A 25,812-nucleotide genomic window follows, 5' to 3' on the forward strand; every position below is an offset into this window, starting at 1 on the left:
ATCTCTACATACTATTTCTCTGAGCTCCTGGAGGTGATGCAGCTCGCCGATCCACCAAATCGCAAACGATCTTAGGTTTCAAAAGGAGTGGAGAAGGTTTCCTAGTCTGCACATCTAGGCACGAAGAAGTCGTATTCGCAGTGTGGTCAAGAATTGCACGTTTGCATCGCACTGTGACTCGTGTGACACTGCCGTGGTGACCATAATCATTCCAGTGCTCAGCCATCCGACAGTCATGATATGTAACCACCAACTCCTGGTAAAGCTGTTCAATACGCCAGAAACAACCGATCGTCAAAACGATATCCAAACCAGGATTCAACGCCTTGCGCACAGGTGCCGTGAGTCTAGGCGTCGCTCCCGATTCCTCGTTCGCGCGTAGCCAAGCACCCTAACCTGTCTCTCACAACTGTCCTCTACGGCCCAAGTCCAGTCTCCATTGTATGCATCTCCTGATCGACCTCGACCAGCGCGTTGTACTCCGCACCCCACGTCCGGATACTCTCGAGGACTTTAGCCGGGGCCTTGGCAGCGAAGCCCTTGATGATGTTGTATTCATGTGTAATTATTCCGCCCTGGTGCGCATGTTAGCGGACTGCTTCTGGTCCAGAAGCGAGGGGATAGTAGGGCACATACGGCTTCCACGATAGCCTTCTTCGCCTGCTCAACCACGCTGTCTGGGGTCTCATTCGGGTAGCTGACAATTACGGACTGTTGCGGTGCCGCGGCCATGGCGAAGGCGGCGAGCAGGCTGAGCAGGAGGGAGAGAAGTGCGAATTTCATGTTTCTGGATATTGCTGGGGATTTAGTGGATTCACACGTCGTTGGTGGTACTTTGCGCAATCGTGGAAGGTAGCAGAAGTTGATGTAGGAAAGGGTGGGACACTTGTCGCGTTTCGGAAGGTTGCAACGTGCCAAGCGATGAACGCATCGAGCGGGAGTTCCCGCCGCTGCGCCTAATTACCCGCCGGACGCCGCAGCCGCCAGCTCCTACGCCGCGCTTTGAGTCCGCGGGTCTGCAGTGAATGGATAGGTTGATTACTAGTGAAATGCGCGTCGAGCTTTCTTCGCACTGTCGGGACTGTTGTGAATTGGACAAGAAGCAGCCCAGAAATAGATCACCAGTTGCAATAGGCTTAGTGCTGCCTTTGTAAGCCGTGCCCTATCCGCGACCTTCAACTTTCCATTGCGGACAACTTACGACACTACGCGCCCCTCTCACAAACCACAACACAACACTGTGCACGGTCAATAGCCTGGGACCATACGCCAGAGTCTCACTGCTAAATTATCTACCGCTCTGCTCCGCCTCCGTTGTCTTGCGTCCGCTCGCCATCGCTCCTTTCCTAAACTTCGACAAGTCGCTCGCTGACGGAACATCGTCATTCTGACTTTCCTCCCTCTCACCCTCACAAAAGCTCAAGAAGGTTGGCTTCGCGTGCAACGGCGGGAGATCGAAACATTTGGTATACGTTCTGCGCTATTGGAGGAGGTGAAACGCCTTAGGGGGGCCAGCTCTCAATAGGACGTTCGGGCAAGCTATCGTTCTGGGCTTGAGTTCTATTCAGTTAGCAAAAAACATTTCCAGTCGTCGAACATAAAAGCAGAAGGACCTCGTCAGAAACAGAAGATAGTTCGTTGACAGCTGGAGCGACCAAGAGCAAATCTTTGGTCCTTGTCTTTCTGCATCTGCCAGCAGCAACCGGCAATCAGCAAACATTGCATTTGATACCATTCTATAGACCGCAGTAGCCCATTATGTCTCTGCCTTCTGCCGAAGTTGCCGCCGATTTCAGGGATGCTCTGCAAGATCTGAAGATGAACAGTCGGCCTGAAATCAGCAATCTAACTATAATTGCGAAAGAAAACACAGAACATGCACAGGCGATATCAAGGGAGTTGGAGAATCACATACGAGCGGTGAGAGCAAACTCTAGGATGGATGGCAAGTCTTCCATAGCGACTCGGCTGCTAACTTTATCGTAGACACGTCCGGAGTGGAAGCTACCCGCTCTCTACGTACTCGACTCCATTGTGAAGAACGTAGGAACGCCTTACACGGTATATCTAAGTCGAAACCTGTACAAAACCTTCATGGATGCCTACACGCTAGTGGATTCTCAAACACGAAAGGCAATGGAAGGCCTTCTCAGGACGTGGAAGCAGCCTGTTCCTGAATCAATGGATACTAGACCAGTCTTCCCACTTGAAGTGACCAGGGATATCGAGAGCACTCTGATAAAGTTCAGGACAGTAGCATTTCAGACTCAGCAACAACAGGCACGGTCACAGAGGCCTGTTCAGAGCCCGCTGCACGGCAGACCAGCCCTTGCTGCATCCACGATTCCCTGGCGGCATACCCCGACACCCCCGAATGCTCAGTACGCTCCCCCTTCAACCCCTCAAAGCGCAACAAGTCAATCGGGTCATGTAAGATTTGCCACAATTATCCACGCGGTTAGAAAAATGCTTACGACTCCACTAGACTACCTTCACACCACCCGTAACTTATCCGACTCCTCAGCCCGCAGATAGACTTGGCCAGGATCTCGAGAGGCTCATATCTCAGGCGAAACTAGATTTCGCAGCCAATTATTTTGACACGTCGACACAGCAAAAGCTGAAGGCCTTGCTTGATCTTCAAACAATTCTGAAAAGCCAACAGTTACCACCACAGCAGCTTCAAGCTATACAAGCGGAAGTGGACCGTTTGTCAAGCTCGCTTCCCTCATCACAGCCCATGCCAGCATCAGTAGCTCCTCAACCAGCTCCACAGCTACTAGCTCAAGCGCCTACTCCTTCGCCGAATCTAGCACAGCTGTTCTCACAGGCTCTCCCCGCGCAATCTACACCAACCCCATTAAACCAGCGCCCAACAGCAACTGCGGTACCTGCCCTCCAAATACCTCCCCGAATCAGCTCCCCAAGCGCTGCTCCTACTTTTCCGCCAAACCTGGCACAGTTGTTGAAGCAGTCGGTAGCACCGACTGCAACCCCACCACCATCAACTCCAACTGTGGCTCCGGCTCCAGCTCCAGCTCCGGCTGCGCCTCCAGCCGTACCATTGAACTTGTCGCAGCTGTTGGCACAATTCACTACTCCGAAGCCAGCACCCCCTCCGGCACCTCTGCCTGTGGCTCCGCCTCCTCGCGCAGCGTCGAACGGCACCGCCTGGCTGCTTGAAGCCCTTCGCTCGCAGAACCTTGTACCAGGGCAGGCAGCTCCGTCCACTTCGGTCGTTGCAGCAACAACGCCCATTCCGGCACAATTACAGGCGAGGCCGCCTCAGCACAGAGCTCATAATGTTCAAAACGATGTGGAGATGACCACTGCATCAATCAGAAGGTGAGCAACTCTGGACCTCACGACGGGTTCGTCACGCACTAACGTAGCTCTTAGATCGAGACCACACTTAAAATTTCTGCTGTATGAAGCGAATCCAAGTCAGTGTCAGGAATGTGGTCGGCGATTCCCGGCTACCGAGGAGGGCAGAAAGTTGAAGGCCCGCCACCATGACTGGCACTTTCAGGTCAACATGCGCCTGGCGGAGGCCGCAAACCGGCCACTCCAGCGTGAGTGGTACTGCGGCGAAGAGGTAAGCAAATTCACACGTGCAATTCTCAAGCGGCCATATGCTAACTGTACTCAGACATGGATCAAGATGCGAGATCGAGCACCCGACATTGACGCCTTCGAAAACAAGCCATCCACAACAGCTGCTCAGGAAGTTGATGGAGGGAAGGACAAGATGCCTCCAGTCCCCTATGTTCTGACATCGACTGAGGCTCTTGGCGCCAGCGTGCAGTGTCCGGTGTGTCACGACACCTTCAAAGCAGTCTGGCATCCGGAGGCGGAGGATTGGGTATGGATGGACGCAGTCAAACGGGGCGATAAGATTTATCACGCGAGCTGTCTCGCTGAGATGAGCCGGGACGGTGGTAGCATTGGCACTCCGCAACCTGCGTCGGCCACGTTAGTTTTAGGGAAGCGGAAGGCTGAAGTTCATGACCTGAAAGCGCCGTGACTGCGATGAGCTCGCACAAGCTCAACTTGGCTTCCACGCTCTAGTACTAACACACAGCATTGTTTGGTGTCTTGACTCTGGGGGAATTGGGGGGGATACGCCCACGTGCTGGTGATTGAAGCGCTCACCTGCCCTCGCTCGCGCATCGTTGCAGAAGCATTCTATTGATAGCTATTATTCTGGTAGCAATACGATCGCTTCACTTTATCACCATTTCCTATTGATCCATGACGATCCTCGTTATATCGCGTACTCACGTGTTTGACGCGAATAAGCGGCGGAAGCAATTGAATGGGAACGGGTGGGTGAGCCAGTCGGAAACATCCCAAACGAGCATCCAACCGATCTGCGAACAAATTCAATACAGCCATTATTTACCTTCCACCCGATACAACCTAGAGCTGCACTCGGTCCAGTGCTTCTATCCTGAAAGATCACGCATGTTCTACACTACTAAATCCACCCATTGCCTGTCGCTACCGTACCAGGCGCCTCAGCGCGCAGTTGCGCTGTTGCGCTCCATCCGCATAACCCTCCAACAACATGGCTCTTCCGTGCTTCAAGCTCACACCTCTCCAATCCCGCTTCGCCGCCTCCCTTACCGCCTCTGTTCTCGTCATAATCATATACCTGTCCCTATATCCGCCGCAATTCGCCTACGCAGCGGAGCTGGACTCGATACTAAACGAAGACCACAACCACCGGCGGTTACTGGGAGGATTGCTGGGCGAGGATGACGTGTTAGACGGAGAGGAAGAGACAGATTCACATCTGGGGATATCATACGAGGCGGACTTTCTTGGAGTCCACCGCAGCATCATTGGCAGGGCGGAGGAGGGCGTACAGACGTTGAGGAACAATGTCCCGGGCAGGAGTAATGGGCAGATTGGATTGACGGACTACTGGGAATTCCCGTCTGATGCGGTATGGGGGGAGCATGGGGAGGTCGGTGAGGGTTTGCCTTCGACCCTAGAAGAGCGCGCAGCACTGGTCACGAGGGATGACTTGTGGTCGGAGGAAGACGGCGAAGAGGACGCAGCAGTCGAGGGAAACACGACAGACCTCAGAAGGCGGCAGACAGAGCTTCCGGAACCACAGCGCCCAAGAACTGTATACATCTCGATCAATGTCTGTCAGCAGCCCGCATCTAACGGGACCACAACCGCCGAGGCGCCGCAGCTGACCATGTACGTATCTACTTCAGAACAAAATACCAAGCCAGGGCCAGACAAGCGCGAGCTCCAAGCCAACATACCGCTAGCTGAAGGCTTCGCCCAGCATACCGTCAATGCTACAGGAGCTGTCTACATCGGCGTGCACGAGCCTGACTTACCGTCCGGCCTGTCTGGCGCGTGGAACTACGAGATCACGGCTTCGATTGACGCACCGTACCATAGCTATGACGGCGGAGAGCCTTTGCTCTTGTTCATCGACAGCGACACCGCCTCCGCGCTCCTCGTGACCGACAATCTCACCCAAGCGAATGCCAGCGACCCCGTATATCGGAGATGGATGGACTTGGCTGAGCCTCCTTTCACTATGTACGCCTTCGATAGGAATGACACCTCCCTCCGGGGTCTCCAGAGATCGTATTGCGGGCTAGACGCAGTGCCCTCAGGAAAGCAAGTAGAAGTTACGCGAACCATGATCACCCGCGGCCTCGGCAACAAGCCCAAACAGCAATTCCACATCCGCGGCCTCAACGGCAGCACGACCTACCGCGGCTTCCTAGCCATGCGCGGCAACTCCACCGCCTCCGGCGACGGCGTCATCAGCGGCGGCGGCCAACTCTGGTCCCCCATAAACTTCACCACCAAATCCGACGCCAACTGCCGCATCATCTCGAACCTGACCTTCTGCACCGAAGTTGCGTACGCGGTGCCCTCCAACGACGAGACCTTTCCCTCCGCCACCGACCTCGCGAACCTGTACGACGATCGCGCTGCGGCGCTGTATGAGAACTTCACCTACTCCCTCGATCAGATTGCTTGTAATGCGACTTCTACCGCGCGGTACTCGCTGGCGCGCAACTGCACCGACTGCTCGGCCGCCTACAAGACCTGGCTCTGCGCCGTCACCATCCCGCGCTGCGAAGACTTCAGCGCCCCCGCCTCACTCTCCTACCTCCAGCCTCGCAATATCGGCCAGGCTCCCCTTTCCCAGCCCACCTTCCGCCCCACCTCCAACTCCACGGACGCGGAAGCGCTTGCCAGCAACTCCACATTCCGCCAGCGTCTCTACGCCAACAGCTCGCGCAACCCGCTTATTGACCAGGACATCCGGCCGGGACCGTACAAGGAGGTTCTGCCATGCGAGGACCTGTGTTTTGAGCTTGTGCGGAGCTGTCCTGCGAAGTTGGGGTTTAGCTGTCCGTTGAGGGGGAAGGGGCTGGAGAGGAGCTATGGGAGAAGGGGAGGGGGTGGGAGGGTGGAGTGCAGTTTTCCGGGGGAAGTGTTTGTGAGGAGTGGGGCGGGGAGGATCCTAGCAAGCGGACTGGTTACGATAGTGATGGGGGCGCTGGTTGTGGGGGTTTTGGGGATTGGGGTTTGGTGAGGATGGATGGGGTGCGAGGGGGTGTTTGGCGTAGGTGGGTGTTTTAGGGGCTTTTAGGGACGTATGAAGAGAGGGAATGGGGGCGCACGGATGTCAGGTCACTGCAAATGATGCAGACACTGACTAGAGCACCTACAAGATGTTGTATACTTTAGATCTGGCCTTCGTGCTGCGGTTGTACATTCAGTCCGAATCATATCGCGCCATGTGTGCTTCCCAGTAAAACGACGCGTGATTCAGTTCAAGCTCCAACCCTGAAATGAATCTCCTGTTAACAACACAGGGAACTGTGCGTCAAGATATAGTCCCAAGCAAGATCATAAATATACCAGTCCGGGAGTCTGGGCCTTGAAATCAAGGGACGACAGGGCTCTGACTTCTCACGTGCTCATCACGTGCTCCTCGGGCCCATGGACGCTCAGTGGCTGTGCGGATTGTGGCGCCAACACCAGACAATCATACAACGTCATGGAACCGCTGCGCTCAAGGCTGCAGAAGGTTGGGATGGAAACAAGGCATAAAGCTATCCGCGAGCCTGCGCATCTCCGCAATTGCGCCTAATGTACATGTATACCAGTTCTTGCGCCTTTTCCTCGTGTCCCCCTCATTGCTAATACAATCTACTATTCTATATACTTGTATTTGGCACTCAAGTCTAGCTAAGAGTTATTCTATTAGACACATAGCTACAATTCATAATAGTCTCGTTATCTTTACCCTCCCGTCTGCACACGATGGACCCCCGCACAAGCACCAGCACCTTCAAGAGCTCCACCGTCCGTGACAGCTCGAGCAGCTTCAAAAACCTCAGCCTCCTCGACAGCGCCAGCAGTCTCAAAACCTCCAGCACCCTCCGCCCGGACACCAGCTCCAGCTCCCGACCCCCGACCTACACGTCTGCCGAGTCCCCTCCACCCTCCTTCGTAACCGCCTCCACAACCTCCACGGGCCGCCTCCGCCTCGCCATCAGCGTCACGACCTCGATCGCGCGCTCCAGCTCCCCTGCGCCCACATCTGCAGGCGGCGCGGCGGGGTTCCTGGAGCCGGGGCAGGAGGACCCGGATGCGACGACTAGGACAGATGTCTCCGGCGGTGGAGCCAGAGGTGCAGAGAGAGCGCCGTTATACCAGCTCTCCGCACCGCTAGCCTCACACCCGCAGAGCCTGACGCTGAGCGCCTACCACACGCCGCAGGCGCTCAAGCCCCAGAACCTCTATGCTGAGAGCAGCGCGGGAAAGACACCCAGGACCGCGGCGCTGTACACGATCATCCCCCTGCCGACTGCACTCAAGGGGCAGAACCAGGTCAACAAGGTGACGATACGGCCGTCGGAGCGGGATGGGAATGTGCTGGGGCTCAGGGGGACGGGGCTTGTTAGTCTGGGGCTCTCGCTGCGGGGCTTTACGGCGAAGGTGGAGTTTGGGGGAAAGGAGGCGCTGGTATTCAAGGCTGGGAGGTGGAAGGTGGATGGGCGGGTTGTTGCGGAGTCGGAGGCGCTGAAGGGTTTGGGTGCAAAGCGGATGGCGGAGTTGGAGTTCGTGGAGGACGTTGAAGAAGCGGTCAGGGATCTGGTTGTTGCGGCTTGGGTCGCTGTGGCTTGGATGAGGGTCATGGTGCCGAAGCTTGGTGGTGGTCGCGCGACAGGGCAGGTGTGATCAGGCTTGGTTACAGGGGAGGAGCTAAAACTGGAGACTAGCCCGTTGGACGTAAGGTGGACGATAGTGGGTATTGCGGCGTGAAGGATTCTCAGACCGACCCCCGAAAAAAAGCACACGATCCGGACACCCCGTTGCGAGCTCCATGGATCAATGGCTTACGAAGGACAGTGTTTGTATTGAGGAAGCGGACGCTTGGCCACCCTTCTTGTTATTAGCAAGAACCATCAAGTGAGTAACCTGATGGAGATTTAAAGCTACTATTGACCATGGAGGCCTCTAGATGCTTAATTCTCTTTCTATAAGCGCCGAAATACTGTCTTCAGACCCCTCGTGATCGCACGCCGCCAAGTGTCCGCTTCCTTAATACAAACCCCGTCCTTCGTATGGTGACGCGTGTGCGCCGCTGGATCTATGAGCGCATTGTATCCGTAGAGGTGATACCCTGGCGTGTTCTGTTTAGAGCACTCTTTGAAAATGATGGTTTCTGAATTTCGCATCACGACACTGTTAATGGGAGGGTTGTAATGTTCAGCCTATCATTGATTCTTTTATAATGGTCCGTCTGCCCTGGCCTGGTCACGACTGGGCAGACAACGTTAAGCATGAAGCGGCCCAGAGTCGCTCACATTTGAATCTGTTGATCCATGTCTTTGCTCCGCGGTCGTGGGTATCTCATAACATTCTTCAATCGTGACTCATCAAGGTTCTCGTTCTCTGCGGAACCCATTCTCCAGCGCCAATTCCGCCTTCGCGATCTTCTCCGGCAAAGGGTCTGAGCCATCGTCAGATGAGTCAACCAAGCGGTCGAAGCAAGGGTCCCGAGTGGTGCGAAGGATGGTGGAGAATCGGTTGCTGTAGGTTGCGCCGGTGCGGACCAAAGCCCAGGCCCCGACAGCGACGCATAGCATGGCGCAAGCAATACTGATGCCGTATGGAAGAAGCAAATCTCGGGCGTTGTATACGTAGATATTGTGATATTCCGTGACGGAGACCGGCACGTACTCGGCGTCGGTGCCGTTGTTGCTTTGTCTGTGTCAGCAGATGAGGGGTTCAGAGACCACTCGTCCGATCACTTACACCAATAGCTTGGAGCTCAGAAAACTCAATGTGATATTCTGGAAGAGCTGCTCCAATCCCCACTTCGATGTGGCTGCGGTCGTCCAATTGATTGCCGTGTAAGCGTACAGAGTGTAATGGCTACGTGTATAGCCATAATGGCTGAGGATCGCTTCTCCAACCAGAACTTTGCCAAATGCGTCCATCGCTGCACGGTATGTGAGATTTCTCGCATTCCCCTCAGATATATTATGCGTTTGCTGGCTGGTTTCGTCGTAGTCACGCTGCCCCCATCCCCGTACAGGATGCTCGTACTGGAAGGCGACCAAATTTATTGATTGCGAAGGATATGTGAAATTGAGGTCCACATGATAAGAGGCGTTGTACAACTTGCATTCGTGAACATATACTGATTCGTTGCGTGTTGATTGGCCTGGTGCATTGCCCATCACGTAGAGTGTGGAGGCGTCTGGGGACGACTCATCAAGTGTTTTATATGCCTCTTGTCTTAACCCCATGCTGAAGTTGAGCTGGCCATAATATGGGGAATCCGCAACCCAGGACGTATATGCCGGAAACCCTCCTGTCCCGAAATATGCTGCGCTAAAAGCGTCCCGGATCTGTTCAACAAAGGTAGCGTTAGGTGGGGTACACTTGATGGCTGGTGCAAAAAACTGAAGTTGATAGGTTGAATTGCGATGGTGAGACGGTATGGTAAGGATTTCACCGGACATGGCAGTGGCCAGCGCTATGCGAGCAACCTCCATGGACGGTTCGATATAGCCCTGGCCACTTAGCCCATACACAGCCCATGCCGGCCAGTTATAAGCTAGTTGAGGAACCTGAATCTCGACAATCGACCCTTGCTGTTCCGATAAAACTGTAAGGGTACCAGGTGTAACTATAGCGGCGAGAGGGATGAGCCTAGACGAGTATAGTGAGCGGTGGTTCTTCGCATAAGACCTTGTTCACGCATACCAAGTCACGAGTGCTGGTAGCGTTAAGAGAGGGGCTTTCAGCCACAGACGAGTACTGAGAAAGAGGGTAGCGTCGCCGAGAATGCCAAACATTGAATCCACCCTGTCAATGCGTATGGGGCGAGATTGGAGCGTTGACCATTGTTGCTGAACGTAGGCAGCTCCGGTAGCGATAGCAAGGAACATCTTAACCAGAAAGGCGAATGCAGTTCCGTAGCGGTTGGTCCATTGCTGGGACATAGCACCGTCAACTCTCATGCCATCAAACCGGAGATAGAAGAAATGATGACCGATAGCCAGAGCAATTCCGGCGATCAAAGAGCCGCACATGATGGCAGGAGCACGCCAGTGAAGCCCCGGCTTACGGAACGGTTCGGTTTCCCCATCAGCCTTCGCTTCAGAACGCAGCAATCCCTGTTTCGGATTGACTGTGAAGTTTTGTGTCTGCATCATGCTTGGTAGAGACATAGGTCACTGAGATGGAAGCTGTGGAAAACTGATTTGCGCATGCCAACACGAGCATTAATGACTGATATGGCGGATGGTAAGACTCTACATCGAACGTTAGATAGTGCTGCAGATATAAGTGAAAGCGGGGAAGACGCAAGAGGGGGGCCGGCAGGCCCAGATTAGAAGTAGGCTATGCTGCTGCAACAGACGGTCATTCGTAGTAGAGTAAGGCTGAACCACAAGTCAGCTGCGCCTTCCACGCACTCGAAGATAGGCTGGAATGCGCAGTTAAGGGAATCGAATCCTTGCACAACACCTTCATATAACCGGTGGGGTATGTAGTGCGTCGATGGCTTGTTCTGTGTAACAAAACATGCATGAAAACCCTACGAGTATGGAAAGATTCACTGGACGAAACATTAGTACACCGTTCCATCTTTGAAGCATGTACTGTAAGTTCATGTGTATACGATGCCAATACCGGTGCGAAAGTAGGAAACCTGGGGTTTGTTGCCCATCGAAAAAGACACTGGTCGAGGCTGCAAAGAAGATAGTGAGATGCCGGCCCAGGGAAACGCTGCGCCCTATTGATAGAAACCGTCGGGAGTGGAAGAGGAGGATGCAGCTGCACGTGGCGCAGCCTGGAACGAGGGGAAAGGCGTTTCCTCTTTCGTGCCCTCGGTGCGTTGCTGCGGGCGCGCGAATATCTTGGTTCAATCTACTTATCTTCCAATGGCGTAGAGTAACACAGACGCAGACGCGGGAGTAGAGAGGAGTTGCGGCTTGAAAGTAAACAGAGAGACGTTGATCCAAGTCACGCTTGTCCTGATAGTTGCAATGGAATGGGGGCAAAGTGCTGTGATCACGTGGTCGTAAATCCGGCAACTTCAAACTCAACATCGGCATAGAAGATTCATTTGCTTATGCGCAGATACTACATATTCGAACCAAAGGAGCACTCTGCGCTCCAGTGCATCAAAAGCCTGACCGAACCAAGCCCACACGTCCCTCGCATTCGAGCTGAAATCGGTTCGCCCCCTAGCTCCGCTATAGCGTATACAGCTGCGGCATGGTTCCTGTGCCCTCAGAGCGCTGAACCAACTTCTTGTTGTCCCTCCGTAGATTACCTTTCATGAACGCGCAGAGGATGGCACTCAAGATAGAAGAGACCATTATCAGCACCATGGCTAACGTGTATCGAGGCGAATCGCCGGATCTGAAAAAATACGGACTCCAGATATTGCCCAGCTGTCCCATGACGTTGATAATAGCGGTGGCGCACGCACGCTTCTCGGGCGTCTGGCCGGTAGTTGACGCGCCCCAACTGTGGACGAGCGAATTGGCGGCAAAGCAGCCGGAGATATACAGGAAGGAGGCGAAGTACCGGGCCGGCACGTTCAGTGTAGCCGTGACGAGCAAGCAAGTCAATAGACCCTATACGCCCCTAACCTTCCGATAACTCGGCGGCCTAATCGTCCTCCCAATAACCTTCCCCCCCCACACGGGCACCAACGCTACCGCGCCAATAAGCAGCACCCTCCAGACAAACCCCACGCTCCACACAAACCCTAGATCGAAGTACCTCCCCAGGAACGGCACCGAGACTGCATACGACGCCGCAGTCCCCACGATACAAGCAATCATGACCCAATGCCACGTCACCACCTCCGCCGCCACCATCATAAGCTCATTAAGCACAAGCACCGTGTAGCTGACCGCGACCATCTTTTTAAATGCTCCTTCGTCGACGCCGCCGTCAGCGGAGCGGCCTAGCCCGACGAGCAGCTGGGCCCCGCCTTGGATGATGAGGCCTTGGTACAGCGAGATGGCGCACCAGATGAAGAAGGTGCGGTGGGAGAGGGAGCGGCCGGCTGTAAGCTCCGCGTAGAGCTCTGGGTAGAGGTGTGCGAGGTGCGGGGATACGTCGCGGTCGAGGACGAGGGAGAAGACGGGGAGGGCGGTGTAGGCGGTTGCGTAGCCGACTAGGAGCCAGTCCTGTGGGGGTGGGTTAGTAGGGGAACGACAGGCGCAAGTGTGGCGAGAGGGCGAAGAAGCGCAAAGATGTCGAGAATGATGGCAGAGTGGAGGTAAGTTAGAAGGGGAGCATACCTTATACAGAGCAATCGGCTCAAACCTCGCCGCAACCGAGTAAACGACCTGGCACACCGAGACAATGAGCCCTCGATGAATGACAAACTGCGCCAGCTTCGCGCTCCTCTTGTAGCTGTTCCGTCCATGCCACAAAAGCAGCTTCGTCAAGTAGCAGAATTGGTCCACTGAGAAATCAGCTGCCAAACTGGCCTGCCGTCCCTCCTTCCCTACGACACCCACTCCAACGTCTGCCGCCTGAATCATGCTGACATCGTTGCCGCCGTCGCCAATACAGCAGACGCGCTTCTTGGTGTAGCTTCGGATGAGATGCGCGACGTCTGCTTTCTGAGTTGGGGAACATCGGCAAGCAACCACAGCCGGCAGCTTCACAGCGACTGCTATAAACTCATTCCGATGGTGCGTCAGCATGAACCCGAGCGATTCTCCGTCAATAAGGAGGGCAGACGATGAAGATTGCTGCAGCTGGTTCAGTAGACCGGGCGCAAGGTCTTTCCGCTTCAGCTTCGTAATCGTCTGTATAGGCTGGTTCCTAGCTACAAGCTTCGAGGAGATCGCAACGCAGCGAGCCGTCTCGACTTTGTCGCCAGTCAGCATCCAGATTTTGATACCTGCGTTGCGAAGGAGTTCCAGCGAGGGCTTGACGTCTCTCTGGAGCCTGTCCTCCACGCCGGTGATACCTAGCAGCTCCAGGTCGGTTTCAAGGAATTTCTTGACGACATCCGCCATGGCGGTGTCGCGGGATTGCAGCGATACGGACGCTTGGGTGTAGTGGGTGGAGAACTCGGCGTATTGCTGGGAGGAGAGACGTTTGCGGCCGACGACTAGGGTACGTAGGCCTTCTCGCGCCATATTCGCAGTTTCTTCGTCCAGCCAGTCGGATGGTGCAACGATCGAAGACATGACAGTGTCTGCGCCCTTCTGAAAGAACCAAATCTCGTCATCCGCTTCCTGCCTGTTCTCGGCTCCCTGCTCAAACCTGACGACGATGCCCATCCTCTTGCCTTCGGAGGTAAACGGGAAGACGTTCAGAATGTGAACGCGAACAACGAGCTGGCCAGTGGACGTGGACTGCAGAGACATGCTGTGCCTGTCTCGCTGTAGCAGGCGCAAGCCAACCGCCGAAGTCCACTTCACAATAGCAATCTCATCAGGAGAAGATGCCTGGTAAGTAGTCTCCATATCACCATTCTCATGTTCTTCGGTGGTAGGAGTGACATTGTGGCAGATCGCGAGTGCCATAACAACATTGAGGACCCTGGATCCAATCTCCCGTCTCGTGCGAGTGGCGGAGGTGGAAGCGATGTGGGAGGACGAAGGGGTAACCAGAGAGGATGCAGTCGGACTTCCCGTGTCGGGCGGGACAGAGAGACCCTGCCGAACATACGAGCATACCTCCTCCATGGCCTCACCAGCATACGACACTGTGCCGATATGGATTTTCTTCAGCTCCATCTCATTCTGAGTCAGCGTCCCTGTCTTATCGCTGAGTAGATACTCGATGCGGCCGAGATCTTCCGGGATAGTACTCGTCCGGACTACGGTACCTGGAATGCCCTCGTCCTTCTCGATGAACCATGCGTAGACCGATTTTCCCATGTCCAGATTGACTCTCAAGCTGATCGGAACGATGGTGGAAAAGAGGATGAGAAAACGCATGACCGAGACATACCATCTCCGCTGATCTGTTTGCTCATAGCGGCCAAGAGCCACAAGAAGCAGAGAGACGGTTAGGGTGAGGGCGCAAAGTATCTTGGTTAGAGAATTGATCTCATACTCAAGCAGGCCAGCCTTAGAGCGGGAGGGAGAGGTGGATAGAGCTTGGCGTGTCTGGGGGCCTGTGTATATTACCACTGCCAGCACTGTAGAGCTGGAGGCGAGCACTGTGTTTGCCCATGCAGTGTTATCGATGGTCAAGGGAGACGCTTGTTGGGATTGGTTTTCTGCGCTGCCGTCGGGTGGTGCGTCTTTGTCGATGTGAGGATCGTAAGATGAGTGTCTCTCTCTAGGTAGAAGCTCGATAGTGCCGACAAATTCGTTGACCTTCCTGTCTGGCTTCCCAGCTAAAACCCTCAGTCGAGTGTATTCACAGATGTCCAGCGACTGCGATAGTGGTGATGCGAGGCGCAGCTTCCAGTCAGTCTCGCCATCGAGCTGATCGGTTCTGATAAAGGCCTCTCCGGATAGCTCGGCGTTGTTGATTTTTGGAGGCTGCGCTGCTTGCTCGACTGTGCCGTTCGGTTCCGGGTCAACGGCGCTCGGATTGTCATTGGCAGCATCTATCAGATCTGCTGAGGGACGTTGCTCCGTCGATGAAGCGCGTTCACCCTCGAGGGTCTTGTTTTCGCTAGTATAGCTCCTCAGTATCACCATATCCGCCGGCACACGCTGGTTTTTCATCATTTTGACTACGTCGCCTACTTTCAAGTCTTTTGATGTCTTGCTTAGCTCCCGAAAGCTGGCCGTAGGCTGGCCCTTCCCACCGCCCTCCATACTTTGCTCCTCTTCCTCCAAATCCGTCAACCTTCTCGCCATGCCATTTGCCTTTCTCTTCCGCTTTCCAAGGATCCCTCGGTTGCCAGAGCCGTTCGTAGTTGTTCCGTAGCTACTCTCTTCGAACCTTAGCACCGTGTACGCCTCAGAATTCGCCTCAGCATCTCTCCGCCGTCTCGTAATGTCATCAGCCGCCTCTTTCCCAAGTGTGATCATAAGAACAAACGCCAGTGGTGCAATGTAAGTGGACAGATAGCCGATGCGCAAGGCGGGTATAATTTGCGAAAGCGCCACCAGTAAAAAGTACATGTTGAAGAAGAATGAGAACTCATTGTACAGCGTCCGCGGCAGGAAGGACCAGGGGGTATATTTGGCGTTTGAGACTGCGTTGGGAGGATAGCGACTGCTCTGAGCTTGTCCCACAGCTACTGTCCGGTTCGCTGCTGGATTGTGCTCATTATCGGGTTCTGGCTCTGTTGGTGGTGGTGCTTCCCCAGAACTCGAACCCGCTATGAAGCTTGGAGGGCTTATGCGCGAGCCTATCCTCTTCAAGGTTCCTGCGTCCTTCCGCCTCCGCCGGCCGTGTGAGGTGTTTAACAGGGGCGCGTCATCTTCGTGATCAGCGTCGACGCTGCCAGCTGTATACATCTTTGGCTCGCCATCATGTGCGAGCCCTCGCGAATCTCCAAAGTCATCGCTCTGTGTCCTAGGGGGCCGCCGTCGTCCGACCCTCAGGTTGCGTAGCGGAATACGGTTGCCAAGGTCGTGCAGAGAGTTTCGAGCGTGTTCGAGCGATCCACGGACTGCAGGTGACGAACGAGACTGCGCGCCAGTAGCGGGATCGAGTTCATGGAGGTCTAGGTCGAGGTCGGAGTCTGTGTCATCGGTGGGCGAGTCTGGCGCATCCGGCTGATGGTATTCGTGAGAGAGGGACATGCCTCGGAGCCGTTATACGTTGGTATCATGAGAGTTCGTGGTTGTTGTCTTTCTCCTCTTTCTCGTCTTTGTGGAGAGCCAGGCTGGTGGTTTGACTTGTCTTGGCGATGCAGCTGACGCGGACGCTCCCGCCGAAACCTCCTAAGAGAGTGCTTGGCCATCCCGTGCATCCCATGCCAGCTGGAGAGAGCTGTCCTCTGCATCAGCACCTTCATGCTCCAACCGCCGCGCACTCGCCGTCCAGCCTGTCTCTCCTTCGATTGAGCTTCGCCTTGCATGTCGCAGTGAGCCCGAACTGCTTCTGGCCGCTGTTGCGACGCTTCCCTTCCTCTGTACAGTAGGTAAGCCAGCTCCGTGACATTAAGGGATAGCAACTACCAGGCGAACCGTGGCGCGCAGGGAGCATCCACGCTGACAACTCGCCACAGGCACTTACTTCTAATACCATTTTAATACCTCCTTCATCGTAATGGACAACGAGGCCGGCATCCCAGACTTCTCTTACGCCTATGGCGGCGCATCGTGGAACCCGGCATTGCGGTCGGACGCCGAAGGAGACCCTGCCCCCGAGCCGCCCTCGGAACATGGAGAGTTACCTTCAGCGGCATCTCTGCGAGCTAAGGCGCATACCGGCCTTGGGCTTGCGACCGAACAGGATGAACTTCCAGCGCGGCATCACGCTCTCGATAGGCTAGATGCCCAGCACGCGGTATACAAAGAGCCCACTTCGGACGACGACTTCTTCGATCGCTATGGTGCCCCCGCATACGACCTGCCAGCGGCACACCTAGTATCGACACAGCAGGCCGCACATTCAGGGGTGCCGGGACCAACAGGAGGTGGTGACCAGCCAAGTTGGATGGATAATACTGGTTCTCCACCCATAGGACAGGGCATGGAGATGGAGGCTGAGCCGCCACAAAACGAAGACATATCCGTAGTGGCTTCGCGGCACCCCTTCAACTCTAGTCCGCCAGTTGCAGAACCGGAGAGGGAAGAGGCCGAACCTCCGCCAGAGGAGAATTATGAACACCAGGGTGAAACCACCTTGCTTGAAGAGGCGGTCAACGAAGACGTTACGGAACCATTCTTCGACCACGCAGATCAACAGGATGTTGCACTCAGCGCAACTGGAGCTCCTCTTGTCGAGGACGACGCGAACGCCGAAGAGGATTCGGAGTCGGATCAAGAAATCAGCGAGCCTACTACGGATCTTGAGGCGGTTAAGATGCAGCCATCTTCTGAGCATCGTGAAGAAACAGGTGTAGGTTCTGAAACAGCAGCAGGCATTTCTGGTGCGGTTGCGTCCGATTGGGAAGCTACAGGACTCTCAGGCGGAGGTGATTCCACGTCCTGGCTTCAATCCGCGACAACCGAAGGAAGGTCCACAACTGCTACAAGCGGGATGGGTTGGGGCCGGTCTCGTGATGCACCTGTATTCGATGGGACCTTTGAACAGCAGCGGGCTCTTGATCAGAACGGATTGGTTTCAACGGAAGACGATACAGCAGCTAGGGAAGGCGATTCATTACTTGGCGAGCCGAAGCCATTCGCTGTTGATTGGGATCAATTCGGCGACGATGGCTTCAATTTCAGCAGTGGTGTTGTACAGGCCCGAAACGAACCTCAAGAATCTCAACTAGACAGCACTATACATCCAGGATCTGACACTGACGCGCCACGTGCTTCTATAGAGATTGATCCGAGCATGCAACCGTCGACTGAGCAGGACCTGGATGCAATGTGGAAAGCCGCCTTGGAAGACGACGATCTTTTAATAGATGATGCCACTACCGCACACCCCGGCGTGTTTTTATTCGATGATGATGGAGAAGGCTTTCTTCAAGAGGATGCAGGCGTACCGGCGCACCAAGATGGGAACGAACTGCTCCCGATAGCCGGGGCGAACGGTATCTCCGCAGTGTCCATGGAGAAGTATGCACCTGTATCTACGCAGCGGGCGGCGCCCGCAACCACCAACCCCTATCTGCCGCAGAGTCCTCAGTTCTCCGATTTTTCAAAGACTGACCAACGACCCGCAACCTTGAGGAACCAAACTTCTGCCTACGGTGCCTACTCAAACGCAGCGTACGGGCAACCGGCCCCATACCAGCAGCAACAGACCAGACCACCCGCAGTGAGCTCTGCACAAAGTTTTGCCGACAAGGCGAAAGGGGGCTACCACTCGCCTTATGACCTCCCGGAAGACATCTCAAAGCCTCGCCGACGGGCACCGGTACATGCTACGCCTATCGCTCAGCCTACACCTCCACCGCCGCGTAGTAGCAGCATGCAGTCGAACATGTCTGCCGGCCCGTCCAGGCCGCAAGCACCGCCTGTTTCGAACATGTCCTCCACAACTTTGTCACCACCGTCGTCCAGCCACTCGACTCAAGCCCCGGCAACCGCTCCGGCTTACGATACCGGCACTGTTCGTCGCACTACGCAGCCTACTCCAAAGCCGAGCGCTAGTGATTTTTTTGCAGACCTACCGGTCGTGACCAAGCCTCGACCGTCGGGAAGATATACGCCGCAGGTTACGGCTCCCACGCCCCCTCAATCACAGGGTCCACCGCCACTGCCGCCGAATCGTGCTTCATCTTTCAGTGCTCCAACCCAGCAGATGCAACCGCTCACTCCACCTTCAATTCCTCAGTTTCAGCCGCCTGAGCGACTTCCCGCGTTTCCAGATCGGCCTTCAGTGCTCCCTCGTACGACGACAATGCCAGCCCCGCCGCAAGTGTCACGGCAGTACTCTCCAGCACCGCCGGCGGTCCCACCTGTCAATGCACGATACTCGCCCGCCCCTCCTGTTGTTCCATCAGCAGGACCGCGGTACTCGCCTGCTCCCCCCCCCGGCCCTGCTTCATCCGTGCATAACAGATATGTTGCTGAACAGGGTGCCCCGCCAAGACCTGCTCCTCAGCCTTTTGCACCAAGGACGTCAAGCCCCCTTGCGCACCACACGACCCCACAGCAACAGCCGCAGCCTCCACCATTTTCACGCTCGGTGTCAGTTCCTGATGCCCAGCTACAAGCAGCTAGCATGCGGAGCGTAGACAACCGGACGGCAGCTATAATGGAAGAAAGCCTAGATGAAGTTGGGGAACTTCACCAGTCAGCACAAGTGACCAGCCCATCAGCTGCATCGATGCACTACCAAGCAGATGCTCCATCCAAGTCCACGACTCCTCCGCCTCCGCCACCCAAGAGCGGACCTCCTTCTGCTGCAAGTTCACCCAGGAAGCAGTCAAAGTACGCGCCTCAGCATCAGCCCTCCATCCCGAGCTCTGAACCTGGATTTGCCCCACCTCGAAGATCACAAACTCAGTCTCCAGGTGCGACAATGAAGAGACCAAAGTTAACAGGATTGATCCCGATCGAGCGACCCGCTTCTGTACACGGTCCTACGTCGCCGACTTCTGCCGCTGCAGTACCTGCCATTCCTCAGACTCTTCCTCACCGACGAGGCTTCTCACAAGACATATCTTTCATTACGCCCACAGACGAACGGGCACAGGATCCGCTTGAACGATGGAAAGGCTGCCCAATCTTTCGCTGGGGGCTCGGTGGTACTGTCGTCACGACCTTCCCCAAGCAGATCCCTAGATATGGCGCCGGTCATGCTGGCCCGATGATAAAATGCAGCCCAGGCGAGGTGAAGCTGCAAAGCGCCAGGGACTTCAGCCCCTTTGATGAAAAACTTGCCAGGTTTCCCGGGCCTCTAAAGGCAAAGGGGAAGAAGAAGGATGTCATCACGTGGCTCAAGACAAGTATTGAGAGCATGGACAAAGACCTACAGTCTTCCATCCTTCACAGCCCTATGCCTGCAGACGCGCTCAAACGCTACGAGGAGAAGATCTTGCTATGGAAGGTCATGCAGTTGCTCGTAGAACACGACGGCCACCTTGAGGGGAATGACGCTGTCCAGCAAGCTGTGCGAAAGGTTCTTTCGCCGGAGTCTGAGAAGGCCGAGGTCGCAACCGATGCTTTTGCTACCGGCGCGCAGTTAGTGGGCATGGCGCCGACAACCGGGCCACAGGTACAAGCCGACCCTGTGGACCCGCGGGCTCTCGATGAGCTACGCACATATCTCGCCAAGGGAGATCGGAAGGGCGCGGTGTGGCATGCTGTCGACCAGAGATTGTGGGCTCATGCCATGCTTATCTCGTCAACACTGGAAAAGGACGTCTGGAAGCAGGTCGCGCAAGAGTTTGTGCGACAAGAGGTCAAGAAGTTGGGCGATAACACGCAGCCCCTTGCAGCATTGTACGAGATCTTCGCCGGCAACCTCGAGGAGAGCATCGACCAGCTTGTGCCAGCATCAGCACGGGCCGGGTTCCAGATGGTCAGCAAGGCTGAAGGCGTTGGTTCGACGAAGAACACGCTCGAAGGCCTTGACCGCTGGCGCGAAACACTCGTATTAGTCCTCAATAACCGCAGTGAGAGCGATGTCACAGCTATTCTTACTCTCGGCAAGTTGCTCGCAGGCTATGGGCGGATCGAGGCAGCCCACATCTGCTTTCTTTTCGCGAGAAACATCGTCTACCTGGGCGGCGCGGATGACCCCCAGTCTAATATGGTGCTCATCGGCGCAGATCACGTACATCAGCCATTCGACTTCTCCCGAGGCATGGAAGCCATCTTGCTCACTGAAGTCTACGAGTTCGCCCTTCTTCTCTCTTCAGCGGCACCAGCCATTCCTCATTTGCAGGCATACAAACTCCACCACGCAACGATTCTTGCATCGTACGGCTATCGCAATGAAGCACAGCAGTACTGCGACGCCATCGCTGCTGCGTTCAAGTCAACTACAAGAATGTCGCCGTATTATCACCCCAGCTTAATTGTTGCACTAGATGATCTATCCAGACGTCTTTCACAGTCACCACAAACGGACGGCAACTCATGGATTTCCAAGCCAAGCGTGAACAAAGCTTCAGGCTGGGCGATGGCGAAGTTCAACTCCTTTATCGCCGGCGACGAGAGCGATGCTGCGAGTACCGGCTCCGGTGGAGCTGCTGGCGCCGAAGTCGGTCCCTTCGCCAAGGTCGCCGGAGGCACTCCCACAATCAGTCGCAACGCGTCGGCTACTGATCTTTACGGATCTTATACTGGCGGTAGTGGAATGATGATGTCTCCTTCGTCCACGACAACCGCCGGTAACTCGAGATATGCGCCTGGCGGCGGGGCATACACGCCGCGTACTTCCTCCGACCACCCTTCCTCGTCCCGCTATGCTCCTGGGGGCGCGCAGGCGTATCAGCCTAGCAGGCCTTCAGTCGAGTCTCAGCGCTCCAATGATGGCGCCCAGCGACGCGGCTCAGGCCTGGGTCTCACGATGCAACGACGATCAGAGTCGCCGGAATTACAGCAAACGCAGTCCAATACCTACCTGCCGTCCCCACAGTACAGTCCGCCAAGACGGAGCTTGCAGGCGCAGCAGCAGGGTGGCATACATTCGTCTAGCATGAGGGCAGAAACCAGTCCGTTGCGAGCGGAGTACGGAAGTCCCTACATGCCCACGCCACCGGTTGAGGACCCCTCGCACCTTGCTGATGCTGAAGGCTATATGCCGCAAGACTATCAGCCGCAGAATTCAGATCACGATCCTGCTGCATCTTCCTTTGACTCCCCTGCCGCCTCTTATGAGCCTCCGACATCCTCCTACGAACCACCCTCCTCGAGTTATGAACCGCCGTCCTATCAGCCCTACGAACCGGAGCCGCCGCAAGCCGACACACGAGCCTCTGACGATAACTCTTCAGCTCAGCCAAAGAAGAAATCGTTCATGGATGACGACGATGATGACTTTGAGCGGCGCGCAGCCGAGCTGAAGAAGCAGCAGAAAGCCCAAGCCGACCGGGAAGCAGACGAGGCTTTCCGGAAGGCTGCGGAAGCCGATGGTAAGTCCCCTGCCCCTTCGTTCTTGTCGCTCGTGTGCCCCTCATTGTCTCGCCCTGTTCTCGCTATACCTCCATAAGACAACAGAACTGACCACCTTCTACAGCAGCAAAAGACGCTCCCAAGAAAGCCACTACCGGCTGGTTCGGCTGGCTCAAAAAATCCGAAGCGACGGACGCGCCCAACAAACCCATAAAAGCCAAGCTCGGCGAAGAAAACTCCTTCGTCTATGACCCCGACCTCAAGAAATGGGTCAACAAGAAAGCAGGAGCCACCGCCGCCACCCCTACAGCCGCGACACCTCCCCCACCAAAAGGTCCTCCCATGCCACGCGCTGCAAGCGGCGGCGTCACTGCCGGCTCAATGCCCCCGCCAGGCGCACCGGGCAAACTGGGTCCACCTCCCGGCGCCCTGGCGTCGCGGAGCGCGAGCATGCCTCCCCCTTCAGGGCCGCCTCTCTCGCGGTCCGCGACCCCCGCACGCGAAGGCTCGCCCGCGTCGAACGCGGATGGAGACGCGCCGCCGCTTAAGCCGCAGGGTGTTGCGGCGTTGAATGGGCCGCCGAGTGCGCCGCCCAGCCGACCGGGTACGAGCATGAGTAACGCGAGTAGTATTGAGGATTTGTTGGGTGCGGCTGCGCCGAGGAAGGGGGGGACGGTTAAGGGGAAGAAAAGGGGTGGACGGTATATTGATGTTATGGGGCAGAAGTGAAGAGGCTGTTGTAGCTGGGGGAGGAGCGACGCTGGACTTGCAGCGGTGCTTCGGCGTTTGGGACTGGAGAAGGTTACATCATTCAATCTTGGGCTACAGGCCGTGGGGAAGCCTGGCAACGCGCTGGTTGCGTATCATTAGTTGATAGGGTGAATCCTGGCACGGAATCATAATACTCCATCTTTGCTCTGTAAATATAATAATTGAGTATCCGAAAACCTCGCGCCGGCTCAGAATATCCATTTCGCTCACATGCTAAGGGTTTTGCGCGACCGGCTGAGAAACTCACTTCCCAATAACCGCTAATCAGAAAGGCGCTCTTCATCGTGAGGACTTCGAAGCGCATTACTGTCTGCGATCAATGCCTAGTAAGCTCTAGTCTTAACTGTATGAAGCCTCCTGTGTCCGGATTAATGCACGCGTAAAGAAATCCGCTGTTCATATGGTGTGGCATTATCACGAATGCGTGATTATTGAAGCCAAAGCTCCTCTACCTCATCAGGATACGCTGTCACGAGCTGTTCTTCATTCATGATACCCTGAACGTATGCGGCCCCAACGAGTTTGTAGATTGAACCTCGACGAAACGTTGGTCGTAGTATGAAGGCCGACTGGGTCCCTCTGATGAGGCAAACACAATCACCAGCCCGCGTCGTCTTAGCAGCCAGGCCGAAGTAGCCATTCTCGGTCGTGATAAACGACCGCCCGATGCAGCGCGCCATCGCCGCGAAGCGGTAACCTCTAACCAGCTCCAATTTCTCAGATTCTGTCATTGCTTCAGGCTTGAGATCTGGGCACCCTATCCACACGTTCAAGCCTGATCCAAAGGTGCAGCGACGCGGGTTTTACTCTGCATGAAGGGAGCAATTTTCGTGCCCGCATCGAAGATGGTTGCGCCGCCTGTGTGGTCGGTGGAGCTGCGAATATTGCGGATGTACGTCCCGCCATCGAATAGGACGGTGTTGCCACTCTCCATAGATTGATGATGTATTGGATGAGAACCCAATTACTTTGTTCGTTGCCCAAGCCACAAGGTGGTATACATGGGCCAGGCGGAGCTGGCAGTACAAATGGTCCTCATTGTCGAGTGCGGCCGGCACCGATCTATTGCGAAGCTCGTTCCAAGGAGGTCTACGTCCGCCTCTGTTCAAGCGTGAAGCTTATATTGTGGTTTAACAGAGGCGTCCGGTACTTCTTGAAGGATTCCAAGCCGGCTGGGTTCTGCCCCGAAGGTAGCGAGTTTGTATTGGGCTCTCAAATGAGATGGTACTAGGCGTCGCGGCGGTTTTCTGACATGGAGATGGGCCAGGGGAAGGTTCGACGAGACTGGGTATTGGTACTCAAGTTATGGGATTGGATCGACGTTCTGGCCGAGAGCTGAAGGCTGCTGCAGGCGGTCTTGTCGGGAACAAAAAAGTTCGGTGACGGTGCGAACGATGCACTTTGGGGTCAGCCGATCAGGTTCCTCCCGCTGCAGATCTCCCGCTACAGATCTCCCGCTGCAGGGTGTCGATTGTGGTCACGGTTAATCTGTCGTTCGGATATTTAGTGCATCATGCAACCGCGGCGCCCCATATTGGTCGAAGTAATCGCCGCACCCGGACGAAATGCAGAGTAAGTGTTGTTGATGAGTGCCCACGGGAAATGCTTTCGACGTACCATGGTGCGGGGAGTTACTTACCGAATCTTCGCAGGCTCCTTCCAACCACGGGACGATCCTATCAGGGGTGAGCCAGAGTAGGTATATAGGTAAGCGCTTCTCGCGCGCGATTTTCAACGGACACATTCCCCTCTCGTCAAGCCTTTCTCATCAACTGCAAACGCCTTATTCTTGCCATTCGCCCGGTCCTCCAGTTCCCTGATCGTAATGGACTCAGAGAACATGAACACAAGCGAGCACTTCGAGAACATCGAGAGGCTTTTGCCTTCTCCAGCAGGTATACAATGCGCCCAAAAGTTTCACGCCCGTTAGCTTATTGTAGTCCAGTCGACAAGGTTGCATTCATGAAGTGCCTCCAAGAGCTCTTGGGAGATCAGCCTGATCAGATGGCCGCCTTCGTGAGATGGCGCGCCTCCCAAGAGCGTCGCACTCCGAGTCCGCCACCAACCCCCGCATCCGAGATCCTCTCGCAAATCAAGCTACTCGATTGCCGTCAAGAGTACAGGGTGGTGGCGCTCACCGATGTCGTTTATCTAGGCACGGATGTCGACATACCGTTGGCAAAGGACGATTCCTTCGAATACATTATCCGAACCGGTGGCCAGATGCTGGACCAGCTATGCGTAGCTCCGGCTGTAAGCGATTCGATGGACCTCCACGGGTGTATAACCGAGCTGCATACCCCTCCGTCTCTCCCATCAGCGCCAGCCCACGAGGTGTCACTTCCAAGATTTGTCCAGGATTTTGGCCACCTCTGGTACAAAGATCTGCGCAATGAAAAATCCGCTGCCCAAGGGTTCAAGGAAACCGACTACATCGCCGTAATCGATGTCACCACCCCAAAGAAACCGGTTTGGCTCGTATATGACTATTGCCCAGAGAACCCGCTAGGAGATCGGGAGCCGGTGGTTCTTGACCATATGGGATGCCAGCGCGCTGTATTCCCAAACGTCACGGCACAGTTTGATACGGCGCAAATCCTGGCTTCAGTGCATAATTGGAACGATGGGTTGACCCCAAGGATGATCGAACGTCGTATAAACGAGACTGGACGAGTTGCGGAGCCAGTACCGAGGATATCCAATAGATGGACGCTACTTGCAGCAATTGATCACGAGTGGAGTCGATAGCAGCGTTCGGAGACGGTCGACTCATTTACAAGCAACGCTGAATGAGTCTGACCTCAACTATGAGTGTTATCTGTGCAGTCCTGCTCAAAAGCAGCGGATAGATCTGATCGCGGTCTGAAGAACATTTAAAGCTCTACACGCATCGCAGTTT

The 25,812-nt window shown here is 55.4% G+C and overlaps 8 protein-coding genes across 8 annotated transcripts; 5 read left to right on the forward strand and 3 right to left on the reverse strand.

Moving 5' to 3' along the window:
- Positions 1–416: 416 nt before the first annotated feature.
- On the reverse strand, positions 417–783 carry W97_08914 (uncharacterized protein; the record flags this gene model as incomplete). The annotated part of the gene is made up of 2 exons (XM_007786789.1): positions 417–575; positions 637–783. The coding sequence occupies 2 exons, from the start codon at positions 781–783 to the stop codon at positions 417–419; spliced, it is 306 nt and encodes a 101-aa protein (XP_007784979.1).
- A 975-nt stretch (positions 784–1,758) lies between these two features.
- W97_08915 (uncharacterized protein) lies at positions 1,759–4,024 on the forward strand (the record flags this gene model as incomplete). The annotated part of the gene is made up of 5 exons (XM_007786790.1): positions 1,759–1,920; positions 1,987–2,430; positions 2,486–3,345; positions 3,400–3,595; positions 3,650–4,024. 5 exons carry the CDS (start codon positions 1,759–1,761, stop codon positions 4,022–4,024), a joined length of 2,037 nt encoding a protein of 678 aa, XP_007784980.1.
- Positions 4,025–4,567: 543 nt separating this feature from the next.
- On the forward strand, positions 4,568–6,577 carry W97_08916 (uncharacterized protein; the record flags this gene model as incomplete). The annotated part of the gene is made up of 1 exon (XM_007786791.1): positions 4,568–6,577. The coding sequence occupies one exon, from the start codon at positions 4,568–4,570 to the stop codon at positions 6,575–6,577; it is 2,010 nt and encodes a 669-aa protein (XP_007784981.1).
- A 734-nt stretch (positions 6,578–7,311) lies between these two features.
- W97_08917 (uncharacterized protein) lies at positions 7,312–8,232 on the forward strand (the record flags this gene model as incomplete). Its single annotated transcript, XM_007786792.1, has 1 exon — positions 7,312–8,232. One exon carries the CDS (start codon positions 7,312–7,314, stop codon positions 8,230–8,232), a length of 921 nt encoding a protein of 306 aa, XP_007784982.1.
- Positions 8,233–8,933: 701 nt separating this feature from the next.
- W97_08918 (uncharacterized protein) lies at positions 8,934–10,598 on the reverse strand (the record flags this gene model as incomplete). Its single annotated transcript, XM_007786793.1, has 3 exons — positions 8,934–9,258; positions 9,313–10,215; positions 10,270–10,598. 3 exons carry the CDS (start codon positions 10,596–10,598, stop codon positions 8,934–8,936), a joined length of 1,557 nt encoding a protein of 518 aa, XP_007784983.1.
- A 1,167-nt stretch (positions 10,599–11,765) lies between these two features.
- W97_08919 (uncharacterized protein) lies at positions 11,766–16,256 on the reverse strand (the record flags this gene model as incomplete). The annotated part of the gene is made up of 3 exons (XM_007786794.1): positions 11,766–12,152; positions 12,237–12,713; positions 12,828–16,256. The coding sequence occupies 3 exons, from the start codon at positions 16,254–16,256 to the stop codon at positions 11,766–11,768; spliced, it is 4,293 nt and encodes a 1,430-aa protein (XP_007784984.1).
- Positions 16,257–16,725: 469 nt separating this feature from the next.
- Positions 16,726–22,871, forward strand: W97_08920 (uncharacterized protein; the record flags this gene model as incomplete). Its single annotated transcript, XM_007786795.1, has 2 exons — positions 16,726–22,162; positions 22,267–22,871. 2 exons carry the CDS (start codon positions 16,726–16,728, stop codon positions 22,869–22,871), a joined length of 6,042 nt encoding a protein of 2,013 aa, XP_007784985.1.
- A 1,867-nt stretch (positions 22,872–24,738) lies between these two features.
- Positions 24,739–25,661, forward strand: W97_08921 (uncharacterized protein; the record flags this gene model as incomplete). Its single annotated transcript, XM_007786796.1, has 2 exons — positions 24,739–24,808; positions 24,859–25,661. 2 exons carry the CDS (start codon positions 24,739–24,741, stop codon positions 25,659–25,661), a joined length of 873 nt encoding a protein of 290 aa, XP_007784986.1.
- Between the last annotated feature and the right edge of the window lie 151 nt (positions 25,662–25,812).

The sequence above is a fragment of the Coniosporium apollinis genome, assembly GCF_000281105.1.
Source record: "Coniosporium apollinis CBS 100218 chromosome Unknown supercont1.69, whole genome shotgun sequence".
Lineage (NCBI taxonomy): Eukaryota > Fungi > Ascomycota > Dothideomycetes > Coniosporium > Coniosporium apollinis.